The 24,167-nt window shown below is 47.9% G+C and overlaps 1 protein-coding gene across 2 annotated transcripts in view; it reads right to left on the bottom strand.

Annotated features, from left to right (window-relative positions):
- Nucleotides 1-24,167, bottom strand: part of GAS7 (growth arrest specific 7) — a 110,337-nt gene that overhangs the window by 46,797 nt on the left and 39,373 nt on the right. Inside the window, exons 2-3 of one of the 2 annotated variants that reach the window (XM_064467498.1) lie at nt 22,688-22,811; nt 190-261 (exon numbers count right to left, since the gene is read on the bottom strand). In XM_064467498.1, coding sequence (XP_064323568.1) covers nt 190-261; nt 22,688-22,811 — 196 coding nt within the window. The remainder of the gene's footprint in view (nt 1-189; nt 262-22,687; nt 22,812-24,167) is intronic. The other variant, XM_064467499.1, reaches the window with a different exon arrangement.

Raw genomic sequence — 24,167 nt, 5'->3', positions numbered from 1 at the left:
CCATCTCAGCCCTGAGCAGGCACTTCAGATAACCAACCGGCCAGGGAAGCCTCACCATGTCCACTGTGCTACACTCACATGTACATTAAATACACCTCCCATGTAATCACAGCATTTTCCTTTGCTCGGCTGAGTGGTAGAGAAGCAGATTCACTCAACGCAGTGTTCAGGCACAGCATCAAACAGTACCTGCAGAACTCTTCTGTGACACAGGGCTCTTTGGAGTCCCAGGCACGCTGCTTGGCCGCTCCCAGGTCGTTTCTGTTGAAGGGAAACATCAATGTGAGGGTGATGGAGGCCTTGCACACACATCAGAGTTACGTCTGTCACACACACACAGTCTGACCCTCAGTGTTCTCTGAAACAGGTTCTCACCCTGTGAGGAAGGTGCCTGCACCTCCCTGCACTCCCCATCTCTTCCCATCTCTTTCTGCTGTTCCCAGCCGCTGCTCCCTTGGCAGCCAGCTGGGATGGGTGGGAACACGGCAGACGGGGAGCTGCATCACTGGTTCTTCCAGTGCAGGTCTGCCCCAGGGCCGTGCTCAGGAGAGCAGGGGTACAGCTGTACGCACAGATCACTGCCTGTAAGCTGCTGCCATGATCTGCATGGACAGCGTTTCCAGGTGTAGTTAAATCAAGCCCAGCGCAGAGTCTGACCTGCAGCGTACTGCGGACGGAGCTGCAGCAAAGCCAGTCGGGACCCTTACCCTAGGAATCACAGAATCCCAGAACGGCAGGGGTTGGAAGGGCCCTCTGGAGCTCACCCCGTCCCACCCCTGCTGGAGCAGGCACCCCCAGAGCAGGGGCACAGGAACGTGTCCAGGCGGGGGGTGAATGTCTCCAGGGAAGGGACCCCACAGCCTCTCTGGGCAGCCTGTGCCCCTGCTCTGGCACCCGCACAGGGAAGGGGTTTGTCCTCATGTTCAGGGGGAGCTTCCCGTGTTCCAGCTTGTGCCCGTGGCCCCTTGGCCTGGCGTTGGGCACCGCTGGAAAGAGTCCGGCCCCATCCCCCTGACACCCGCCCTTCAGATATTTATAAGCATTGATGAGACCCCCCTCAGGCTTCTCTTCTCCAGGCTGAACAAGCCCAGGTCTCTCAGCCTTTCCTCACAGGGAGATGCTCCAGCCCCTGATCCCCTTGGCAGCTCTGCGCTGGCCTTGCTCCAGCAGTTGCCTGTCCTTCTGGAACTGGGGAGCCCAGAACTGGATGCAGCACCCCAGATGTGGCTTCACTGGGAGCAAGGACCAAGCGGTGGCAATGCCTTTGCCCTTGCTCTCCGCATGAAAGGCAGCTGTGAATCACTCAAAGATGTGGTTTTTGTGATATATACACAGGCCACAGCATTTTTTCCCCCTCAAAAAAATATTTCCCTGGCAAATTTCCTTTTTTCCACTTGGGTCCTTTAGCAGCTGGGATATGCACATGTATGTCACACCAGTTTTGATACTCAGAAGACTGCTGCTTCCTTTCCCCTCTCAGTTTCCTCTGTAGTTTAACTATTCTGCTCATTTTCTCAGCAAATGGAAAATTATTTTGACCACATGGTGAGTACAGAAGCTTTCATTGCAAAACTTTGTAAATGTTGCAAACAGCAGAAAGTGGAGTTGGAGCAGCAGCTTCTGGAGAAGTCCAGCTAGAAAGCCCCAGCCACCATTGCTATTGAACGAACATATTGGTACCAAACGCAATAAATAATACTGACTGCCAATATGAAATAAGAAAATAAGCAGGTTAGTGTAATCAAGTCAAAGGACTGCTTTGGCCACTTTTTATGGAACTGTCATTCCCCAAATCCCAACCAACAGCCATCTAAGCCTGCCGAAGCCTGAAACCTTGCACTCTTTCAATACTCTGGATGGACGCGGTCAAGCTGTAACGGGGCTGGAGAGGCTGAGAGAGCCCTTGGGCAGAACAGTTTAGGGGCTGGCTGTCAGCGCTTCCATCAGGGCACAGGAGGCCTCCTATCCTGGGTAAGTGCTTGCGTGAGCAACGAACAGGATGCTAACGTGCTTCAAGAGCCACGAAAGGCCCATTGGGCAGGAAGGGAGCACTGTTTTATCTGCCCACGTACACATCCATGCACATATATACGCATACAGACGTCCCCAAGGGCTGCGTTAGGTTCCTTATTTCAGGAAAGGGCTCAGGATTACTCAGGGAAGGTGCCACCCCCCACACCCGGGATGCCCAAATCCCTGAGACACATGCCCTGCTTCCCACCTCCCCCGCTCCCCTTCTTCCCAAGCCACAGCACACTTTTGCTTGCAAAGGAAAATGCTTTCATCTTTTTTTCCCTTGCAAGTGCACAACCTGGTTAACTAGAAGCTTTGACGGATCATAGGGAAATAGATAAATTTTACTCAGATTTTTGTGAATTGGGTAGTAAGCTAATAAATTCCATGCTAGGTCAATGAGGAAGAATTGACACATGTTTTAACTAAACAGAAGGAAAATCAAATGCTAAGGGTTGTCTTTTATGAGTCAGCTTGGCTGGGCTTGAAATACACAAGCGCATGGTCAAATACAGACAAATTCTTATTTACATTTATTGTAATGCAAAGGTAAACAATAGAATGTGCGACCCACATTTCTGGTACATTCTTTTTTTTCTAATGTAAATTGTTGAATAATGAATAATATAAGTGAATTGACTTGAAGACAAGTGTCTTTAAAGACACTGTCTTTAAAAGAACAGCTTTTGGAGATCTGTGTGGAGGAGTCGCAATGTCCACTCTTGCTATGCCCAAGCGCAATCGGTGGGGTAACACGTTTTTGTCAGAACTGACACTGACATTAGCAGTAAATACTGTTACCTTCATACTTGGCTTGGATTTTTTTATGCAAGCCTATCTGTCTACAATATTTTTGCATTTTTGAGACTGTACAAAGGAAAGTACCTAAAAACCTAACAAATATATTTGAAATGTAATTAATCAGTTAAAATTACCAGCTGCTTCTTGTAGCTGATCTCGACTTTGCCTGCTAGCTACTGTGGAGCTGGTGCGAAGTACCTAGGGCTTCCCCTCTGCCAGACCGAACGCCCAGATGCAGAACTTGAGGGCAGAGATTTTATAAATAGAAGAGCAGTGCCCAGTGGTTAGCATATTTGTGAATACAATCCAAAACACTCACTGTCTTCAATGCATTTTCTAAAATAAAGTAATTGTTGAGTTACGCACATGCAAAAATAAAGTAAAAAATGCTATAATAATGTGTAAAATAGAAATAACATCTTTTACTGGATAGGAAATTAAAAGAACAAGAATGGTTTTAACCCCATTTATTTTGAGTGCTCAGAGAAAAAAAATTCCGCTGTACAGAATAAGATGGGGATTATTCCTGCAGCCCAAGCAGGGACAGGAACTAACTGACCTCGGCAGGACTGCTCTGCTGGAATGCCATCTACTGGAAGCAACTAAAATTGCCAAGATAATACTGTAACATTACAATTTCTTTGTAGCTTAGTCATCATTAGAAGTGAAGGGGGGGGGGGGGGGGCTGTGCTGTTTTTTTCCACAATTAGAAGAAACAAAGAAAGTACGGGCTAGGGGCAAGGGAAGGAGTTCACTGCAATGTTAAAACTTATAACCTGGCCCAAAGGGACCAGGGTGGAGATTGTCATGGCTATACCCTTACATTGTTGTAACCTGTGATTTGAGTTGCATGTTGTAGGAACCACCGGAGGACAAGCCTTTCAAGAAGCAGTGCAAGCGCAGCAGTGACCCGACCTCAGCTGGCTTCGGTGCCCAGTAACTCCACGCAACGCACCACCTCTCCTGTCCTGCGTGACCCCCAGAACAGATGGAGCCCAAAGCCGTGGAGTGGATGAAGTCAGGGGACATTTTGTGGACATTTGTGGACATTTTACAGACATTTCACCGGGGTGGTCCACAGGCTACGGGAATGATATCTGTGTGTTTTGTCAAAGGATGGGAAGCGGGGTGGTGGTTAATGAGAATGTATTGGATAGTGTGGGAGCTGAGCGTGACATAAATGGTATGGAATAAAGGGATGAGAATGTGCTGCTTTTGGCTGTGATAGAGTTAATTTTCTTCACAGTAGTTAGTGTGGGGCTAGTTTAGTTTTGGATTTGTGCTGAAAACACCGGGATGTTTTCATGACTGCTGAGCAGTGCTTACACTGAGCCAAGTCCCTTCCTGCCCCTCACCCCACCCCACCAGCGAGGGGGGTGGGGGTGCACAAGAAGTTGGGTGGGGACACAGCTGGGACAACTGACCCCAACTGACCCCAGGGATGTCCCACACCACATGGCATCATGCTCAGCACATAGAGCTGGGGGAAGAAGAAGGAAGGGGGGATGTTGGGAGCGATGGCGTTTGTCTTCCCAAGTCACCGTTACATGTGATAGAGCCCTGCTGCCCTGGACATGGCTGAACAGCTGCCTGCCAGTGGGAAGGAGGGAGTGAATTCCTTGTTTTCCTTTGCTTGTGCACATGGCTTTTGCTTTACCTGTTAAACTGTCTTTATCTCAGCCCACAAGTTTTCTCACTTTTACCCTTCTGATTCGCTCCCCCATCGCACCAGGGGAGCGAGCAAGCGGCTGCGTGGGGTTGAGCTGCCGGCTGGGGTTGAACCACAATAGAAGTGAATGGGGGTGTGTGTGTGTGTGTGTGATTTTTTCCACAACTAGAAGAAACTAGAAAAGGCTTGATGAGAGAAAACACCCTGTTTGATACAGCCAAGAAGCCAAGACGGAGTCTCGTCTTGGAGTACCAAATGCAGCCATTGATCCTGGTGCTTGGAAGATCTGAAGACTACTTGTAACCCTGTGGTAAAACGATGACAAGTATCAGACAAGATTTTATATCCTGCTTAATTTTCCAAAGAGGATGTTGGAGACAAGATAAAACATCTCACCTGTGAGAGTGTAATTTAGCACTGGCAGACCAACACCGACAAGTTCTGTCCTCCCTTATCAGCCACGTTAATTATTCTACTTAGCCAATGAGGGGGAGGAATAATCAGTTGCTTCCTTGTCATCCTCTGGACTGTGCAGGAGGTCTGTGAACAGAAAGAAGTCCTGCAACCCTGGGAGATAACTGGGAGTGAGTTACTAAACAGTAAGGCAATAGAAAGCCATTTGTTCAAACTGAAATTATGTAGTGTGAGGAAAAGTAGTTACAGGACCCAAGCGGTATGTGCCAACAGAACCAAAGAGGGTTTTCACAGATGTGGTTAAACATTTCCTCCCAAAGAAAAGCGGAAACCTGTGGTGTTTGGGGTAATAAAGTTCACTATGCATCTGTTTGGCAGAATGAGAAATGTCATGATGTGTCAGGCCTTCAGAGAGCCACGCACTCCGGGACCTCCTGTTAGTCAACAACCACAGCTCTGAGCAGGTCCTGATGCTGACAATATTTGTGATCGAAGTGTAGCAGCTGAGGAAGGAATTTTGTGTCCCTTCATGAATCCAGCAGCACTCTGTGGTCAAAGCAGCTGCTTTCCAGTCTGAACACAGAACATCAGCCAAACATCAGGCCTTTAAGGTCCAGCGTAATCCCTCCTGAATGTGCTTATATTGCTTTCAGGAATGGATTTAGTACCTCTGCACGGTATCACGTGTGGTGCTATTTTAGGAGGTAAATGCTCCATAATTTCTTTGGCCAAACTACAAGCACAGGGCACAGCAAGCCAGAGGACCTCCAGGTCTGCTTACTGTGCAGAAACTTTCCCTGGTCCGAAGGACCTGTAGCAGCTACATGCCACCCAACTGCTGGTGCTATCTCATGACTTTATAAATAGGTTTGGAGTTTGCTTTGGTTTTAACAACAATAAATCTGTAATGCTGAGCAGCTCCAAACCCAGTTTCTGCCCTGAATAACGTGAAGCTGTGCAGGCTCACAGGTCACTCTGACATGGATGAAAACAGCAACAGAACAGGTCCCTCCTCAATGACACAAGAAGAAACCCTGCTGCTTCTCCCAAACTATTCCTGAAAACATGCAGAATTAGAAGTGATATTCACAGTAGGGTAGGACAGGCCCCACAGTCTTACCTCATCTTATTTGGATGCACTTTGCTCTTGCCAATGGCACGTAGGAATCACCCGTATGTGCGGTAGTTTACAAACCTCGTAGCCTCCCTTTGCTGCTCCACTGCATCTCCATAGGCTTTCAGCAAGGTTTGCTGCCTGTCCATGGCCCCCCAGAGTGCAAAGATTGGTTGGACCTGTGAGTTGAAGGGAGCGCAAACAGCCCTGCTTTGAAAACAGGCTTCCTTTCACAGCGCAGTACTGCACTCCCCAGTCCAAACCTCTGGGTTGCTTGAAGCCGCCACACTCCAGCTGGCTTTGCTGGAAGCAAACCTCACCTCGCCAGCGGAAAACAAAGTGCTGTCAGTGCTCTCGCACCTTATCTCTCATTTCTTACTAAGATCATCCCCACAGTTGTGATGAATCAGAAAGGGTTTTATGGCACTTCATTTCTTGATATTGTGTGTGGGAGAAAACAGCCCAGAGGAGAGGCAGGGGGAGTGCGTGGGTTTGTGCACGTAAGGAGGGGAAACCACTTGCAATGCCCTGAGGCTGGAGTAAACCACTCAAAACTTTAGAAGCAGAAGGAGTGGGTGAATGAGAGTACAATTAAAATGTTTTACTCCTGTTCCACAGAGGACGCGTAGCACAAGGATATTTTGTTTCACTGGAACAAGGAGGTCTCACCTCAACTCCAGGCCAGGAAGAACCGTCCTGGCTCTCCCCTCCTGGCCTCCTGCAGACCAGACTCTGAGGGCTCTCCTGATCCAGCACAGCAGCTCGTCTTTGTGCTCCAGCGTTCTGGTTGAGTGAGCCCTGCAGTACTGGGGTCACCCACAGCAACATAAGCTCAAAAGGCCCAAACAACCAGCCCATGCACCAGCTTCTGAACTGATACAAGGTCCTCTACAGGGTGTTGTCTCATTGCATTGCGAGGCCACACTCCTTTGTGGGCCCCCCAGGGCCCTGACCTTTACTTCTTACTTTCATCCTCATACCTAATGAGACACGAAAAGCAGGCAGAAGTGACAGATCTCTCTGCACCTGCATGAAACGTGAGATTCAATCTCACAAGTGCTGAAACCAGAGCACCATGTAGTGCGTGAACTAGTTCAGCAGGAGCTGCAGTGTCAGAGCTGAAATCCAGCTCCATCCCACAGGCAGTTCAATAAAAAAGAGCCTGAAGCTGCCGAACAGCTTTTATCCTTGGTCCCGAAACAGTGCCATGGAGACAGGCCCCATCCAAGAGTTCTTGAAATATTCTGTCCATGTGTTGAGGGTAGAGGTGCTTGCTGCTACCTCAGCAGCATGGGAAAAGCTGCTGACAATAGTCCTTACCTGATAGTTCAAAATGAGCATCTGTACCAGCCCCTCCTTCTCCGAACACCATGCGACAAAAGTGAGCCCTTCATTGCAGGCTTAGTAGTGATAATAACGCTATTTCCAGCACTTTCTGAGACACACTTTGCTTTCCAGGTTTTAGGCCACTTTACCAGGGCAGGTTTCTATACCACGCTTTAGCTAGGGCATCCTGTATGAGAGGGGAACTGTCACTAGAAAGTTTTATCTGTACAAGAAAAAATGTAATAAAAATGCTTGACATCTTAGGTGGCTCCAGAGATGACTTATTATTTGAGCTGCAGTTCACAAGTTTAGTTGGAGTAAGTGTTGACTGTAGCTGGTGAGATATGAAAGAAAAACCTCAACCCACAGACTAAATCCTTCCAAGCTCCTTAATTGATTCAGAGAGGTGGAAAAACATTAGGCAGAGGAAGTACTAGAGTAGGTTGCGGTTATATTCCTTCCATCCACTGATCCCTCACTTCGGGTCTAGCAAGTGCTTCAGAAGAGGCAAGAATTGTTTGCAAGTAGTGAACTTCCTCGCTGCTTTCCAGCATCACAGCACTGGTTGTCTTCAAGGAGAGACCCCTTTAATGCATCTGGCTTCCCTGAGCCCCAGGCTGACATGGGCACCCTGGCTCTCAGGGACATGACAAGGTGTGCTGGGCGAGAGCTCCAGCAACATGCCAGTCTACTGGGTCATCTCTCTCAAACAAATGGCATGCTTTCAGCTCACCTTGAGGTTGCTTTCTAATCAAGCAAAGATAAAATAAGTCTTGTTTATCCTCTGAAGAAAAAGAATTCAAGATTTGGTAAAGGTTGGAGGTAAAGTTACGAAATGACCAACTGTTAGTAATAGCCTTAGCGCCACCCTTAGCCAGATTCATTCCAGGCTGAGCTTGGGCTGCCAGGACAGATCTCGTGTGCATTTCCTCTGGAGAACTGGCCACTCTCTGTATTCACCCAGCTCCCTTCTCCACTCACAACAGCATCAGTGAAAATGCAAACATCACTGTGTGATTGCAGGGTAGGAAATTCTCTTGCTTAGTCTGTTGTCATCCTCCAATTACCCAGTGAAATGCAGCATTATTGAAATTGCTTTCATATTCTTGATTAAGGTCTGGCTTATGATGGTGCAGTAGGGAGGTTTCCTTTGCACCTAGGTGCTTCTTAATTTAATCCTTTTTATGAGCTTACAATGCTTAGAAACTATGTGTCTTACGAAAGAATAGCTGAGTTTGCAACATACTGACGTTACAGTGCTCTTGGCCCTGGCATTGCGTAGAAGCTATGAGACATAAATGTAGTGAATGATATATTTTAGGATGGAGAACCTCAAAACACACAGAAGTCCCTTCAAGTTTCCGTGAGTGTCCTAATGACGAAGGTGTTGCATACAAGATGACCACAACCACCATCACCATCTCTTGTCTGTCCATGGTTGTGCCAGGCACTGCCGATGACAACAGCCTACGGACAAGGCACAAGGAGGACAAAGACTGGTGGAGTTTCCAGCTGTGTTTTCCAATGGGGCTTAGACATGTCAGCGCTTAACCACTCAGACCAGGACGTTTTAGCAGATACTGGTTTGGTGCCCTTGGGAGTTTACTTGCAAGACAAAGACAGTACCCCGCTGGATGGAAGGAACCCAGCTGCTCACTTAGCCATATGATGTTTAAGGTCTCTAACCACTAGGTTTGAGAGGGAAATGCAGTGCGTTTATGGCACTACGTTTTCAGCTTTGTTTGGGCACCGTCTAGAAAAGCACGATCTGTATTTTCTGCTTTTCCTGGGATCAGTAGGCAGGCTGCGGGTTGCAGTGGTTGCACAGAGACTTGTTTGGAATTAGGAACTTCAGAGGAAGAAAGGTGAAGGGTAAATCAAGATAAGCAGGAAAGGGTACCCGAGGACAGAAACAGAAAAGCTGGCTGGTGGTACCAGCAGGAGACTAAATAATATATATTTTTTCAGGCAGATGAAGAAAATTTTCCTAAAACTCTGAAGTGCTGGGCTTGAGATTCCTTTCAAGGAAACGACCACTTTCAGCTATGCTTTCCAGGTCTGCCTGAAAGTCCATGCCTCAGAGCTTGCTGTTCAGATGGCATTTTACTAATAATTGTGATGATGAGAATATATGGACCTTAATTAGGATCAAGGTAACATGAAAGCAGAATTCCCGCTTCCCAGGAGACAGAAAGCTGTTCAGTAAATAGGAAGAACATAACACCACAGACCAGAAAAGCCTGGAAATAAGGACGCATCATGTAAGGCTGACCTCAGCTGAGAATGCAAGATGGCAGCAAGCCACATGCACACTTGTGTTGTAAGTATATAAGTAATTTTTAATGTGATGGACAAGGTAGCTGGAGTGCTATTGTTTGACTAATTCAAGAGGTATTACAGCTGCAGCACATCAGAGAATTGCTTCAGCATAATAAAATATTTTCCTGCTCAATCTACCACCCACGCACAGTTGTAAACCACTCCCAAAGACACTGCGCAACCATATGGTTAACCACATAGTAGCTGTACATTCTGGGCACATGGTACTTTTGAACTCAGCATGGCAGTATGATCCTAGGGCTCCCGTTTCAGAAAACACACCAAGGCCACCCTTGCCGAGCAGCCCAGAAACTTCCCCACAGTCCAGGTTATGTGTAGCATCCTCCGCTCTGCTGGTACCGTTCAGTCATGGCTTACAACAGTCTTGTATCTGAAAAGATGATTAACAGGATGTCAAAGCAGAGGAGGCTGCTCACCCCAGTCTTCTTAAAGATGGATAAGTACTTTCCATGCACAGAAGATGGTTTTAAGAGGCTATGTGAAGCATACAATTCTTTACACCTCTCAGAGACTGGCTAGCATCTCTATGCTCCCACCCTGACTGCTTCTCACCTTCTGTGCGCCTTCATTTACCTGCCCTACCCTATGTCTTTTTGTCCTTCCCCAACATTTGTGCCCAGAGTCATGTCTCCTGTCATTTGCAGTCATGACACAGAACCACAATTATTATGAGAAGAAAATGTCATACTAGGGAATTACTTTAGAAATATACGTTTGTTTCAGATGATGCCAGTGTAGTCCTGGGAAAGGGGAGAGGCTCAGCCCTAGGAAGCTGCATGAAGTTGCCAGCAGTCCTGGCACTGCCTGAACCAAATATAAAGCGTAAAGAAGTGCAGGCAGGGGAAAGCAGTGCTATTTTCCTTGCTTTGTGCTCTGAAAATGCCAGCTAGAAGCCTGCTGCTAACCGCCCAGAACAGCGGCAGGTAAATAGTTATTTCACAGGGACTGTCAGGTAGGAGATACCCAGGGCAGAAGTTATTTCACCTTACCTGAACCTGCCTCCAAATGACCCACAGGTTGTCCAGATGTACTCAGGGCTGAATGTAAACACCAGAGCCCTGTCTGTCTGCCCTCTCTCCCAGACAGGGTTTCTCCCTATTCACAGTCTTCCCATCAGCTCATATACATGAAAGGTTTTGAAAGCTTCACACAGGGTGATTTTGCAACCCAGACCAGCCTGGGGACATTTATTTCTTGAAATTCCAGTGGAACAACAGAGCTTCTCGCTGACTTGCTGCAATGGCACCTGCCTTGGGAAGGGAGCAGACAGGGCCACCGCTGTGCACGGCCAGCCACGGATGATCTCGGCTGACCTGTGAAACGGGCGCAGGGGCCCAAGCACTCCACGTAAACGCTTACTGGCTTTTCTCCGGTACGAGCACACACAACAGCCCCCCACCTGAGTCCAGACGGATGGAGGAGTGTGCATAAAGCACAGGGGTATTTGTCAGGCTGGGACTTGAGCTAGCTCACTTGAAATACAAAGGCCACAAGGTAACTGGGTTGTCTGGAGGCCTCATTTCATGTTTCTCCAAACAGGTTAACACTGGAGCTGGCCTCTGAGCCCAAGGAGAGAGCAGATGGACAGTGGGCCTCGAGGTTTGGAGCCCACTACTGCTTGCTGAGGGAAAACCAACAAAAGAGCCGGCATGGTTCTGGTGAGGAAGAAACAACAAAAGCTTGTGTTTGTACTTTTTTTGAAGAAAGTAAGGCAAGTCAATGGGCAGCCACATTGGTTCAGAAGAAGCATGGAGGCTGTGCACAAGGGTGTTTTACACACTCCCAGTCCTCCTACACTTTTTTCAAACCTTGCCTGCAAAGAGGACCCCTAAACCCATCAATCTTGGGATGTACAAGGATGTACCTTCTCCCTCAGCCCTTCAGCTGCCATCACTCGCAGCTGCCAACACCCTTCCCCATCCCCGGAAAGCAGAAGCAGCCATCCCTACAAACCCCTCTTGGCCACTGGGAAGAGTCAGGCCAGAGAGTGGTGGGTTGCACACCATGCCCTCCCCGTCCAGAGCCACAAGTGACATTGCCTCAGCCCAGACATCCTCTGCAGGGCAGCAGGAGCTTAAGGAGATGGCAACAAGAGATTTGGGCTGCTTACACACTTCAAACAGCCAATTCTTCTTCCCTTGGCACGTGTAGTGGGTGTGGGACAACATGGGCTGAGCACAGGTCCTAGAGCACTTGTGGCAGTGCAAGGGACTGTGTGCTGTGGATGGTAATGCTGAGGCTGGAGAAACTGGGGAAGCATGGGCATGGCACATGCTTCCCAAGCACTGGCTGGGAGGAGATTCTAATATCTAAAATTTCATGAGTAAAAAATCCAAGGCAGAGTAATATTAATCACGGGCACAGGGACAGACTGCTGAGGAACAGCCAATACTGCAGGTCTGGGAAGGACCTTCTCACCCCTGAAGAGTTACTTCTCAGAGTAACCACTGGTCTCCCAGTCATTGCTCCGAACAGCAGAAAAGTATTTCCTCTCCATCTGCTGAATCAAACCTATGAGTACTGCACACATAAATGCAATTTTTCTGAGCTCAGACCTGGTAGTTTCTAGCTCATGGAAAAGCTTCCTGTGGGGCTTACAGCTCTGTAACACTGAGCTGCAGCTTTGGCCAGCTCTAACCCATATGCTGTGGCTACCTTGAATGAGGCCAAATGTGCTATGGGGAAGGTGTTCTCCATCCCTGAAGCTGTTCTTGCACAGCCTGCCTTTCCCTTGTACTGCCTTCCTGCCAGCCCCCACAACACCTCCTAGGTTCTGCTTGGTACTTCTGCAATTAAGGTATCTAAAGACATATTTCTTTCCTCAACCACTGCTATGCCAGCAGGCCATATTTCTGATATTTCTAACATTTCCTAAACCTGTCAAGGCTTCCTGCCCCTGGATGAATATTTTTGCCCTGGTCTGACTTGCAGAGCTGTTGGTCTGGCCTTCCAGCTCCCGTTATTCAAGTAACCCCCAGGAATACTGCAGCTTCTCAGTGCTGAATCTCCCCCAAAGTGCTGTCTGTCTGAAGTGTGAGTACACGTGCAGATGTGCGTTTGTGTGCGTGTGTGAACGCGCCTGGGTGTTCGCAACGGCTGTAGGAACTAAGTGTAGAAATGGGGTGCGGCATTGTACAGATGTGCTACGCGTCCTACACACTGTTGGGGAAGAAAGCCAGGGCGGATACTGTGGGTGCGACGGGAGGTGTGCTCATCGTATGACCTCACAGGAAGAGACTGTTTCACTTGCAGTCCTTTCTGCAGGACAGGCTGACGGTGTCAGCAGTCATGCCTGCGGGCTCCACCATGGCTGCATTCTGCTATGGGGGTAGTAAAGGGCAGTAATCCCTTGCAAGGAAACCGAGGACATTTTTTTACATTCCCTTTCAGTTCTAGGCTGTAAGATCAGCTCCCCAGTGAGATCACTACAGCCAGCTTTACCTGCCTGTGGAGTTGGTATTGTCACTGAAGCTCTCCTTAGAGTCAATGACGAGACACTGGCACTTACAGGGTGTAGCTCATGTTAGCTATTTTAAACACCTACGTCAGGACGACAACTGAGAGGTAAAGATAATGATTTCTTTTCATGGATAGATAGTGAGGTTGGAAGATCCCATTCAGGTGGAGTTGTCCACCCTGCGGATGGTGCCTTACTGGGTGAATCAAACCCTGCCCTGCTCAGACTGCGATAGGGATGGTGAAACCTAAGGGCACAGGAGTGAGCATCCTAGAGGCCAGTCAGTGCTGGGGATGCTGATGGGTGGCAGCCCAACACCCAAGAGCTCCTTTGCACACACTTCTTTCCAGTTTATCATCCTTGCTTGCTGGTGTCCTGATTATAAAGAGAGAGTGCGAACATGCACTTAATCCCCTAAGTCCCAGGAGGGGTATCCTGACTGTCCTTCCAGACAGCCCAGAACTCCCTGCAGAGTTAATGATGCAAAATGAGGACCATGACTGCTACAGAGAGGGGTCTTCCAGACGCTTTAGAATGGCTTGCCATCTCTCTCCTCTTTCTCATGTTTTGACATGACAAGCTTCCATGTCTTTGTATGTTGCACAAGATAGACGCCAGGCATCCTGACTGTAACATAACTGATGCAGACTCAACCTTCCTACATCAGGCCATACTGTGAAAACAAATTTTAGGTACATGGAAATTCTCTCGGGCTTCATTCTGCAGACCTTTTACAGGTCAGAGGCCTTTAACATGGTTTCAGGATTGAGTCCAACCAGTTTCAAAGGATGATAAATGTGGAGTGTTTCTCTCATTGGGCCATCAAGTGGAGACAGGGAGGAATGCTCTGTCTTTGTCAGCTAGCTCATTTACCTGTGCAAATCTGTTTGTTCCATACAAAGTCACCCCAATTCTTTCATTACAGGTTTTTGTAACATCTTTTTTCCACATAAGGCTGCTGTCTCTTAAATTCTATTTCTTTCCAGTTAAGAACCAATTTCCATGGGTTTTTCATGTACAGACAATGAAAATTAGATCACACAACAACACGCACGGTGGAGATACTATTGTGATCAGATAAGAGGTATGGATAGCACAGGCAGATAATCACAATGGGGAAGGACACAAACCACTGGAAACGGATGGCAATACTACTAATGTCTCACAAGGGAGGAGGGTTCTGTTGTATTTTGAAGGCTCAGAAGAATCAAGGTGTTACTTGCCCCTAAAATCCCATTTCCCCTCCCCAGGAATGGGAATGCATACTTGACTTCCCACCTCTGAACAGCTCAAGCACCAAGAGCAAAAACCCTATTTAATCCCCCAAAAAAGCTTCTGCACCATGTGAGCAAGGAAGCAAATGGTGCCAGTTGCTGGGTGAAGCAGAGATGGTGCAGTGCCAGGCATGTTCAGAAAGGGAATCTGTTGGGCAGACCGGACACCCAACACCTCCTGTTTTCAGAAGGAGGGAGCAGAACTACACAAAGGTTCACTGGGGAGCAGCATATAGCCCTGCTGCACCAAAACTTGTACAGCTTTTGCTTGTTGACCTTCTCCAAAGGCCGTGTGACCTCCCTGCTCGCAGCTGTGCACCACCCCAGCACGGCGCAGAGCCCTCCAGCTGCCCTGCGCACTGCTGGCTAAACCTGCCTTTCCCTGGGGAGCAGCAGGGCAGGACTGTCCCAAAGCACAGTGGGAATTTTCAGCAGAGGTGCATGTGGGTAAACATGAGATGAAGCACAGTAAATGTTCCTCTGAAGCCATATTAAGATTCTGTGACTTAGACAACCAGAAAAAGCAGAGCAGAGATTGAGTGATGACAGCCTAGTTTGATGTGATGTGTGTAAAAATTGGGGAAACACAAAGATACCAAATAAAGAACAACTCCTATGTGAGTCCCAGGCATTTGTCATCCTTTACATTGATAAATATTTTTCATATAGGTTAGGCTTTAAAGGCTGAAAAAACAGGCCTGACAGGGATTTCAGGAAGTCATTTTGTCCCTGCTGTGCCCCAAGCAAGGCCAAATGTGATTTTTCATGGGTTTGTGTAACCTGCTCTTAGAGACCTCCAGTGATACCGACTCCCAGGCAACTCCCTACGCCCACACTTGACTGTTACAGAGCTGGGAAGAGCTGGAGTTGTCCTTGTGGCAGCTGACGTGTGTTGCTGTGTGGCACTGGTAGTCCCACAGGCGCTGCAAGCAGTTGACTCCGCAATAGCATTTTATGTGCTTGAAACCTGCTTTCTTAGGGCAGATAGCCCCAGTCTCTTAACATTTGCCTACAGGCCACGTTTGCCACATCTCCCGTCATTCTTGCTGCTCTCTTCTGGGCTTTTCCAAGCCACGGATGTAAGCCACATCTTTCCTGAAGTGTAGAGCCCAAACAAGATAAAATATTCCAGCTAAGGCTTTATAATTTCCTTGTAAAGTTGGAGGCTTACTTCATGCCTTGCAGACAACATTTCTATTTATACAACAGAAAATGCTGTCTGTTTTTGTACTAGCACAACACTGCTGGCTCACACTGTTTTAGATCCTCCAGAGCCTCTACGTCTTGGTCTGTAAACTGCTTGTCTTAGTCACTTAATTATTTCTGATGAAATCTTCAATCTTAAGTGCATCTTTACGGAACAGCATCCTGCTCTTCCAGCGTGTGCCCTCAGCTGCAGGATGATTGTGAATTCTGAGCCTGTTCTGTGCAGCACACCATGTTCTCTCCCAGCTTCAGTTAAAGTTAATGTTTGAATAAGTACTCTCAATGTCAACATGCCATTCATTACTGGAAATACTGACTAGAACAAAGCCTCGGGCAGATCCCTGCAGGATTTCCTTCAGTGCAAACTTCTCTTTGACAAGGGACCATTGATTACCATGCTTTGAGTATGATCTGCCAAACAATTTTGCGCCATCTCATTGCAATTTAACTATGGTCCCCTTTCCCTTTAGTTTGCTTTCCCTCCAGCCAGCTTTCAAACTGCCTTTGCTGCTTTTAAGACCTGTCTTCCTGTAAATGAGCTGCCTTTCCTGGATGCAGGGCTCTGCTCTCAGCCCTGCCCGGAGGCTGCGTAGATGTTTAGCCACAGTCCTAACACAGGAGAGGGCACGCACCCTGTCCAACCACTGCTCAGCGATGATGGGGGTGCTAAAACTGCCATGAACCTGCCAAGAAAGCCTGCTCTGGCTAGCACCCACTTTCAGAGGAGCAATGCTTTCCCCTGCAGCCCCAGAGCCAGGGGGATGCTTTGTTGTGCTCTTACACAAGCCAGGGCTCAGCCCCAGCCCTGAGCTTGGTGAATGCCCCCCACCCTGATCGGCAATGTGCCGCCCACTGGCTGGTTGGGCACGCAGGACAGCTGGAGGGCTGCAAGAGAAGGACATGCCACTCAGAGGATGTCCAAATACAACATTTAAAAGAACAGACAGTGAACCCAGTGCCTGGAGATTCCACATATGCTTAGCATATGGCTGAGATAAGTGATTGTCTTCTGCCTCATGCATGAGAGCCGTATGATGGAAGGGACAACCAAAGGGAGGATGCACGATAGCAATGCCTACGGGATGTGTTACATGCGTAAAAAGAGCAAGAGCAGGGGTTTGTGGCTTCAGGCTACAGGAGACCTGGCAGAGCGCTGTTCAACCAAAAATGCAGTGCTGCATTTGCTACCTGACATCAGCTCTGAAGGAAGAACCGCAGTGTAGCACTCTGGCAATTAGCTGAGTTTAGTGGCAGGCCGAGCCTGGGTACTTCTGGACTCTGGAAAGGGTGGGAGGATCAGAGAGAGCTCCTGCAGCAGTACGCAGCTGGTGGAGGCTCAGCAGCTGCACCCTGGGGTGGAGGCAGCTGCACAGGGTCCCCAGGGTGCGTGGGGTGCATGGGCAAGGCACAGCTTGAAGGAACCACTAGCAGGGCTCCAGCTGAGGAGAGCTGAGGATACTCCTAGATGCTCTGTGTCATGGAGAGGAGCCCTTCCTTCCTTCTGCTCACCGTCTGGCTACTCTTCCCCCCAGATCACTACCTATGAAAGAGCACTAGCATCTCCCACTCTGTCCACTGAGCAGCTCTGTGCTTCTCCTAGCTATTATTAGTTTCTCCTCTCAAATTTCTGCATGCTTGAGTAGAAGTAGACAGCCTCTTGCCTCTACTTCAGCTCCACTGCCTCGCTCTGCCTCAGTGGGAAGAAGAAACACAAAGCAAATAATACAGAAAAGCTTCAATAGGAGGGAAATTCTAAATCATTTAAAATAAGAGGGGAAAAAAATCCATAAAAAAGTATCCACAGCAGCCAGAGGGACCTGCTGTAAGCTAGAAGATTAACCGGTCACATTTATCGTCTCTGAAATCAATTGTCCTCTCGGCAAGCACAGCTCAGACCATGGTTGAGATATAGAAATCCCTTCCTGGAGTAAAAAATTTCAAGGGAAAAAAAAAAACCCCAAAGACTACATAAAGTACAAGCCGCTACAACAAAGCTGAAGTTGTACAGTCCCTTTAGAGAACTTGGTGCTTCAGCACCTGGAGAAGACACCCTTGATCTGGCGCAGTGATTCTGACCCAGGTCCAGATTCTGCACCTGGAAGCGGAAGGAAACTCCACAGAGCACTTCAGAGGAGCCTGGGAGGGACCCTACCTTTGGTCGATGACAGACAGCAACCACAGGGCCTTTCCAGGACAACTGCACGTTTCTTCCTGTTGAATAGGAAGCTTTGTAGATCCCAATAACAGGAGACATGAGACATACGTAGGGACACGCCTAAACTGCTCTGAAGTCAGAGCCTCTTTCCACTTTGGGACTGAAAACTGAAGTCTTCTCTGACGGAAGACTCCAAATGGAGAAGAAAAACTCATTTTTCAGCGTAGCCCAGTGTAACGAGGTCCCTGGAAACCCTTACAGTCCAAATAAGTGTCCCAGGGTTTTGCTGCATGTCAGAGGGTCCACTCCTCTGGTGCAGCTCTCCACCTGCTCTATGCAGCAGGAGGTCCTGGAAGTAGCCAGTGTACTGCCTGAGGTCCCCCAAGTGAAACAACTCTTGTGAACAGTGCCTTGCTGTTTTCCAAGTTGCCTTAAACTCACCTTCCAGTGCAGCTATGTTAATGTACAATTCTAATAAAGTACTTTACTCACAACATTTAGTTTCAGCAAACCAGTTACAGATGCTTGTGAAAGGCAGAAGCGGAAAAAAAAAAAAAAAAAAAAGAAACCCACAATTAAACCTCTTAGACTAAAAATAACCAGAAAGTTTTTTCAGATTCCCTTATTGCCCTGAAATGCTATCCTCTCCTGGAAGGGTGCTACACAGACCTTCCTACTCTGAGCACACCTTATGCCTTGTTGCATCTGTTAAGGAGTGCCCTCCATGAGAAAGTCTGCATCGTAATGTACACTCATGTGACAGCTCTGGGAAGCTCCTTGGAAGCTCTTTGGTTTGGGGAAGGCTCCTTCCCAAGCCCTTTGAAGGGGGTTCAGACAGATTTAATCTTTCACACTGAATCTCACAGTACTTACTGCTTGTCCAGGAGATAATTTGGCCATTTGTCTTCATTTAAATAAGGACTGCTTCACTTCCTTGGAAATTCCTTCCTCGGATGGGTGGGAATGACTCTGTTTTACTGACTGGTTAACACTTTGCTGCCTTGAGGAGTTCCCTTTTCTTCCCCCTAGTGACTCACTGGCACATTTAACTATGGAATGTATCTTACACAGAATCTTGTATTTTGTAATATTCTGTATGTTAACAAGTGTACTTGTTGCACACATCTATATGGGATTAATGCATGTAGAACATCGCTGGCATTTGGCTGAGACCAGACACGACGGTAGCTGGGCGGGTAATCCCTAACATTTTTCTCTCCTAGGAGACTCAACAACCAGATTCGGCTGGGTTGCATGGACCGATCCCAGAGCTATGCTATGTTACTTCCCAAGCTATGCTATATTCCAAAAGACCCTACACTTCATCAACCCCGCTGAAGCTGGACCTCTCTCCAGCAAGAAGTTATCAGTATGGCTTGTCAGGATGTGCAGCGTCCTAGCAAGAGGAGTGCTCGTGCCCTTCCTGGACGCACTGTTGCCATCAGCATCCGAAGCAGGATTCCCTGACCCCTCAGTCTCTGCTGCATGTGTGGGGCATGAGAAAAAGCCTCACTTCATATCATCTCACCTGTGGAATCAGAGGGGAAAGACCACAGGAAAGCAATGTGCACAGGTTCTACAGTATTTCCTGGTGGGTTAGCAATATCCCTTCTCTTTCATCTGAGACCAGATGTACGTTCTAGCAATGGCTCTCAGCCCTACAGCGGTTTTACAGCAAGTCAGCCTGCAGTCAGCCAGTGAGTCACTGCGTGAAAGCGGCTGAACACCCAGACTTCCCCGTGGTAGAAAAAAAAATTGAGATAATTTGTGAAGAGTGTGGAGGAGGTCTCAAAACACCTTCATCCATCTCAGTAAAGAGATGACTCGTCCCTGGGAGATCTGAGAAAGGTTTATGACCTTACAAACCCAGAGTTTACATCAGCTGCTGCTGGTGGGTAATGATGAGCAGAAGACCTTTAACTACAGGGACCAGACTGAAGGCGAATCAGCTAGCTTCCACTGCCCTCTGAGTTGCCATGCTGTGCACTGAACAGTGGTATCTCTGAAACGCTCCAGCGTACTTTCATCATCTGGTGATAGCTATGATAAAAAGAGAGCAACCGAGGAGTACATCTACACAAATAAGACCTTGATGGAAAAGACACCTAGCTCCTGCTGCTGAAACAATGGTGCTATGGAGGCAAAGCAGGAAGGAGGCCCGGGAAACCGTGTGACAGAGATGTGTGCTGGCACCATGTCCCATGACAAACACTGCCAGGGTTTATCTTGATACCCCCAGCAGCAGCTGCACCAGTGACAGGACAAATACGCAGTTACAAGTCAGCAGGTGCAGGCAGCGAACTGTCCGGTCTGAGAGACTTGCGATAGACGTTACCCACACCGATGCAGCTCTACCATAGGAAAGATGGGGACTGCAGTTTTCCAGCATATTGTCGCTGGCTTATCATATGGCTTAAAGCCAAAGAATACTTCCTGCGTGTCAGGGTGCAACCCCTCTGTTAGACAGCAAGCCTTGCATGCCAAGTGTGACGTTATGGTGACTGCACGGCTCAGTGGGTCCAACTTTGCAACACAGTCATTGAAGAAAGTGCGTATCCAACATGAGAGTGGACAATCTGCCTAAGGACAGTCCTGCACTACCAGTTTGGCAGGCAGAAAGGTCAGGGCCAATCCATCAGAGTAAATCAAAACAGTGTCCAGAGAGATGCTCATGCCAGGGCTGGATGAGGCTTCATCACACACTTTGACAGAAAGGCCTGGAGGTTGCTTTCAGCTTCTGCTTTGTCCGAGGCCTAGATGACACCACAGGTGACACTTCTTTGGTACATAATGCACTTCGAGGAAGCATAGGAGTCTGGGATCTGAATTTGATAGTGCCAGATAGCCTAACTGAAGCAAAATACTCCCAAGCAATATCATCAAACTGATGAAGTAGCAAAAAGCAGTATCTACACAACTAGAAGACTTTCTGGCAGCATATCCTAAGTGAGCAGGCTGAGAGAAACTGAGCTTGCCAGGAACACCAGCTAAGTTGGAGGAGTGGCCCTGTACACGCTGCAGGAGAATGCTGGTGTCTCACAAAAGGATACAGGCCTCATGGAAGATGTGGGAGGCATAGAAATGCATTATTCTTGGGTCCAGCACAAGAAACAAGAGCAGTCTAAATTCAAAGCCAGTTGGCCTTAGGATGACTCTGGTGAGGAGTTTCTCATCTAAACAGAATTTGAATAAGTGCTCCTTAAAGCAAGGACCAGAACACAGAAATCCCACTTCTACCCTCTCTTTTATTCTTTCTTACTCTGAAAACCATATTTCTTCCGGCGTAGGAATCCCACTGCAGTACCTGAGAGCACAACCATAGGTGGTTTGGGCATTTTCCCAAAAAGGACTGGTTGGAAATTACCTGTGAAAGTCTCCAGCCCAGCTCCTCGCTCCGAGGAGGATCACTGCTAACAACAGATCAGGCCAGCCACAGCTTTGTCTAGCCAGGCTCTGGGATCTCCCAAGGATGGAGATTCACCACCTCCCTGGTCAGCCTGTGCTAGGGCTATCCTGCCTTCCTAGAGAAAATAATTTTCCTGATTCCTGACCTGCACCTACCAAGCAGGACGTGGCTATTGGCCCTTCTTATATTGCCTGTAACTTCTGTGAGGAAAGTAAAAAGCTGCCTGACATTATGGAGAAACTGAGTCCAGGCCACCTACCTTCCTGGGGTAGGGTTCCTGTGACAAGAGCTTTTATCACATAAAAACCAAGCTCTGCCTTTTACTGGTTTTATATGACCTCAGCCTAGTGCATGTGAGTCAGGGTCCATCTCCATGATGGCTCGGGACTGAGTTTAGTCACCTCCTCACCCACCTCTGAATTGCAGTGGGGACAGAGTATCTAGCTGCTACTGATCTCCCTGGCCATGCAAGGGATGCTGCCCATGAGCCAGAGCAGACTATGCTTGAAGACAGTGTTTAATGGTGATGTGCCTTCTGGAGGGTCCTATGAGAAGTCGGTGCGTACCACTCAGGTAAACAATGACTTGGCCACATTCTAGGCCAAAGACCACAGAAATAAAACCCATCAGCACCTGAATGGACTGTGAGGCATGTTGTGACAGCCCACGGCTCTCCTTGCACTGGCAGTGAGTCAGAAAGAGGAACGCCAGTGCTCATTCCTGATGGCTTTGACTGCTGTGAACAAGGTGAACTCCTGCTGTCCTTTTCTCCCCTGTCATTCTGTCATTCTTTCTGCTAAAGAAATCTCGTTTTGCTGGTCACAAGTCTCTGTTTTGCAACAGTGTTCTGAGGTCAAGACACGAAAAGCAGGTAGACGGAGAGTCTTAGGTAAGCCAGAGGTGGTTCAAGTTTGACAGGTCTCAAGCAGCTGATAAGATCTTGAGTCAAGTCTGCTTCTCCATGAGCACGGCAGCGAATAAAACACACAAATATAGACTGAAAATTCTGTCTCTGATGTCCCATTACATGTGTTTTTCTTCCCTTCCGTGGGCAAGCTGAATCTGACTGGACCAACTTTTCAATTAGCTAATTCTGTTTGCCCCTAACAGTGCTGTAGTGATACCCGACATTCTATCAAGCTACTTTACACATATGTACATAGGTAAACATAAATATCTCCAGCTAAAGGGAAAGGAAATAAGGACGTGGTAAAAATTATATCCTTATCGGTGTTTTATATTCTAAAACATTTATGGCAGGGGTGTTTCTACTTTACATTCTCTGTCTTTTGTAAAAGCTTCCAATGTCTTCTAATGGTCAGAATTAAGACAACAGAGGACCAGAAGATTAAATCTTCTTATAATTATTTTCTTTCATATGCTGGCAGGGTCATATTAGTGCCTTTGACTCTAGGCCTACTTTGTAATAAAAATCAACTTGAGAGACAATTTCCTGCGACAGATGTGTACTGCTATGGTGACATGCTTACTGGAGCCCCCACACCCACTTACCATTCGTGAAGGTGTTTACATAGTACCTTCGGCCCTGGGGAGACATATAGCTCTGCCAGCCGGGGGGAAGATGGCCATTCAAGGTATCTTCTCCTGTCTGAGGAGTTGCCTTTCTGGGTTTCTGCTGAGAAAAGAAAAAAAACACCCAACCTATTAAGTCAATATCTATGTAACGTAAAGTCTAACCAGACACACCTCTGGAAAGGGACCATGTGGTGGCATTCCAGACACTGCAATACACCCAAAGACTTTCAGTACATCTCTCCCCGCATCTGTCCTAGCTTCATGCAGAACCTGAAGCAACCTGCCCTTGGAACACTGGCTACACAGAACATCCTTTGGGAGAGAAATTAAACCCCTCTGTATTTGATGTCCCATGAGCACCTCGACCTGTCCAAGAAAATGACTCTCATTAAGCACTAAAATGCAAAGCATAAAATAATCAAGTGTCTGAGAAAGAAAGGCATGCATCTGGCACTCATTTACTTTCATGAGGATATACTGGTGGGTCAAAGCACTGGTCACGGAGGTGCTGCCTCAGTTTAATTTGCAGGGGAAACGCCACCTTCAGACATCTGCACGAAGAAACACTGCAGAGCCATGTTGCCTGTAGGAGTAGTGCGCTGAAGTAAATTTATCAGTATGCTGATTATATCCTAATAATGCATGTAATTAGCAACGCATACATTACTGACCTAGATGTAATCTGGATCCATATCATCCAGATTCAGGATCATTAGGATCCCGATTACTAGGAGTGATCCAGATCATCAGGAACAGCTGGAAATGAGCATCATGCCGTCAGCTGCTCCCCAGGCACACACAGAACTGCTGCCAGGGTTCCAGTGCCACCTCAGCTGTGCATCTCTTCACCAACCCAGTTGCAAGCCTCAGTGCAGTTTTAGGGTTCAAGGAAAAGAAAGAGGTGAAGCTGAAGTGCAAGGAATTGTCTGCACTACGTTGCATCAGCTGGACTATTTCCATACCCTGGTAGCTTGGGTGGTTCCTTTGTAGCCTGGGATCTACAGCACCCGCTTGATGTGACTGGCAAAGAGGGCTTCATCCCAGAGGAGGCATGAACCCCGCCTGGCCCCTTCAGCCGGAACACTGACTAAGGCAAAGGTAGCGAGGTAAGATGCATGGCCAAAGAGTGCCAGCTGCAGCCCTGCAGGGCTGCAGCTCTGCACTCAACAGCCTCCTCCTGGCTCACACCCCGAGTGCCCCGCTTTGCCTTTCCACGCTCCCTAAGGCAAACCAGGCATGCAATGTACTCATTTCTTGTTTGTTTGTTTGCATTGCTTTCAAAGGCAGAAATACAAAAGAACAAGGAAAAATGTGTGAAATTGAATTATTTGTCCCAGGGAAGCTAATCTCTATCCAGGAAACGCCTTCTGACACGGTGGAGACAGGTCTGAAGTGACTGTATACGATTCACAAGCAGCCACATCCAGGGGACAGGCAGAGTTTCAGCATCTGGCTG

This window comes from Phalacrocorax carbo, chromosome 16, assembly GCF_963921805.1.
Source record: "Phalacrocorax carbo chromosome 16, bPhaCar2.1, whole genome shotgun sequence".
NCBI classification, from domain to species: domain Eukaryota; kingdom Metazoa; phylum Chordata; class Aves; order Suliformes; family Phalacrocoracidae; genus Phalacrocorax; species Phalacrocorax carbo.
This window is presented reverse-complemented; position numbering and strand designations above follow the sequence as displayed.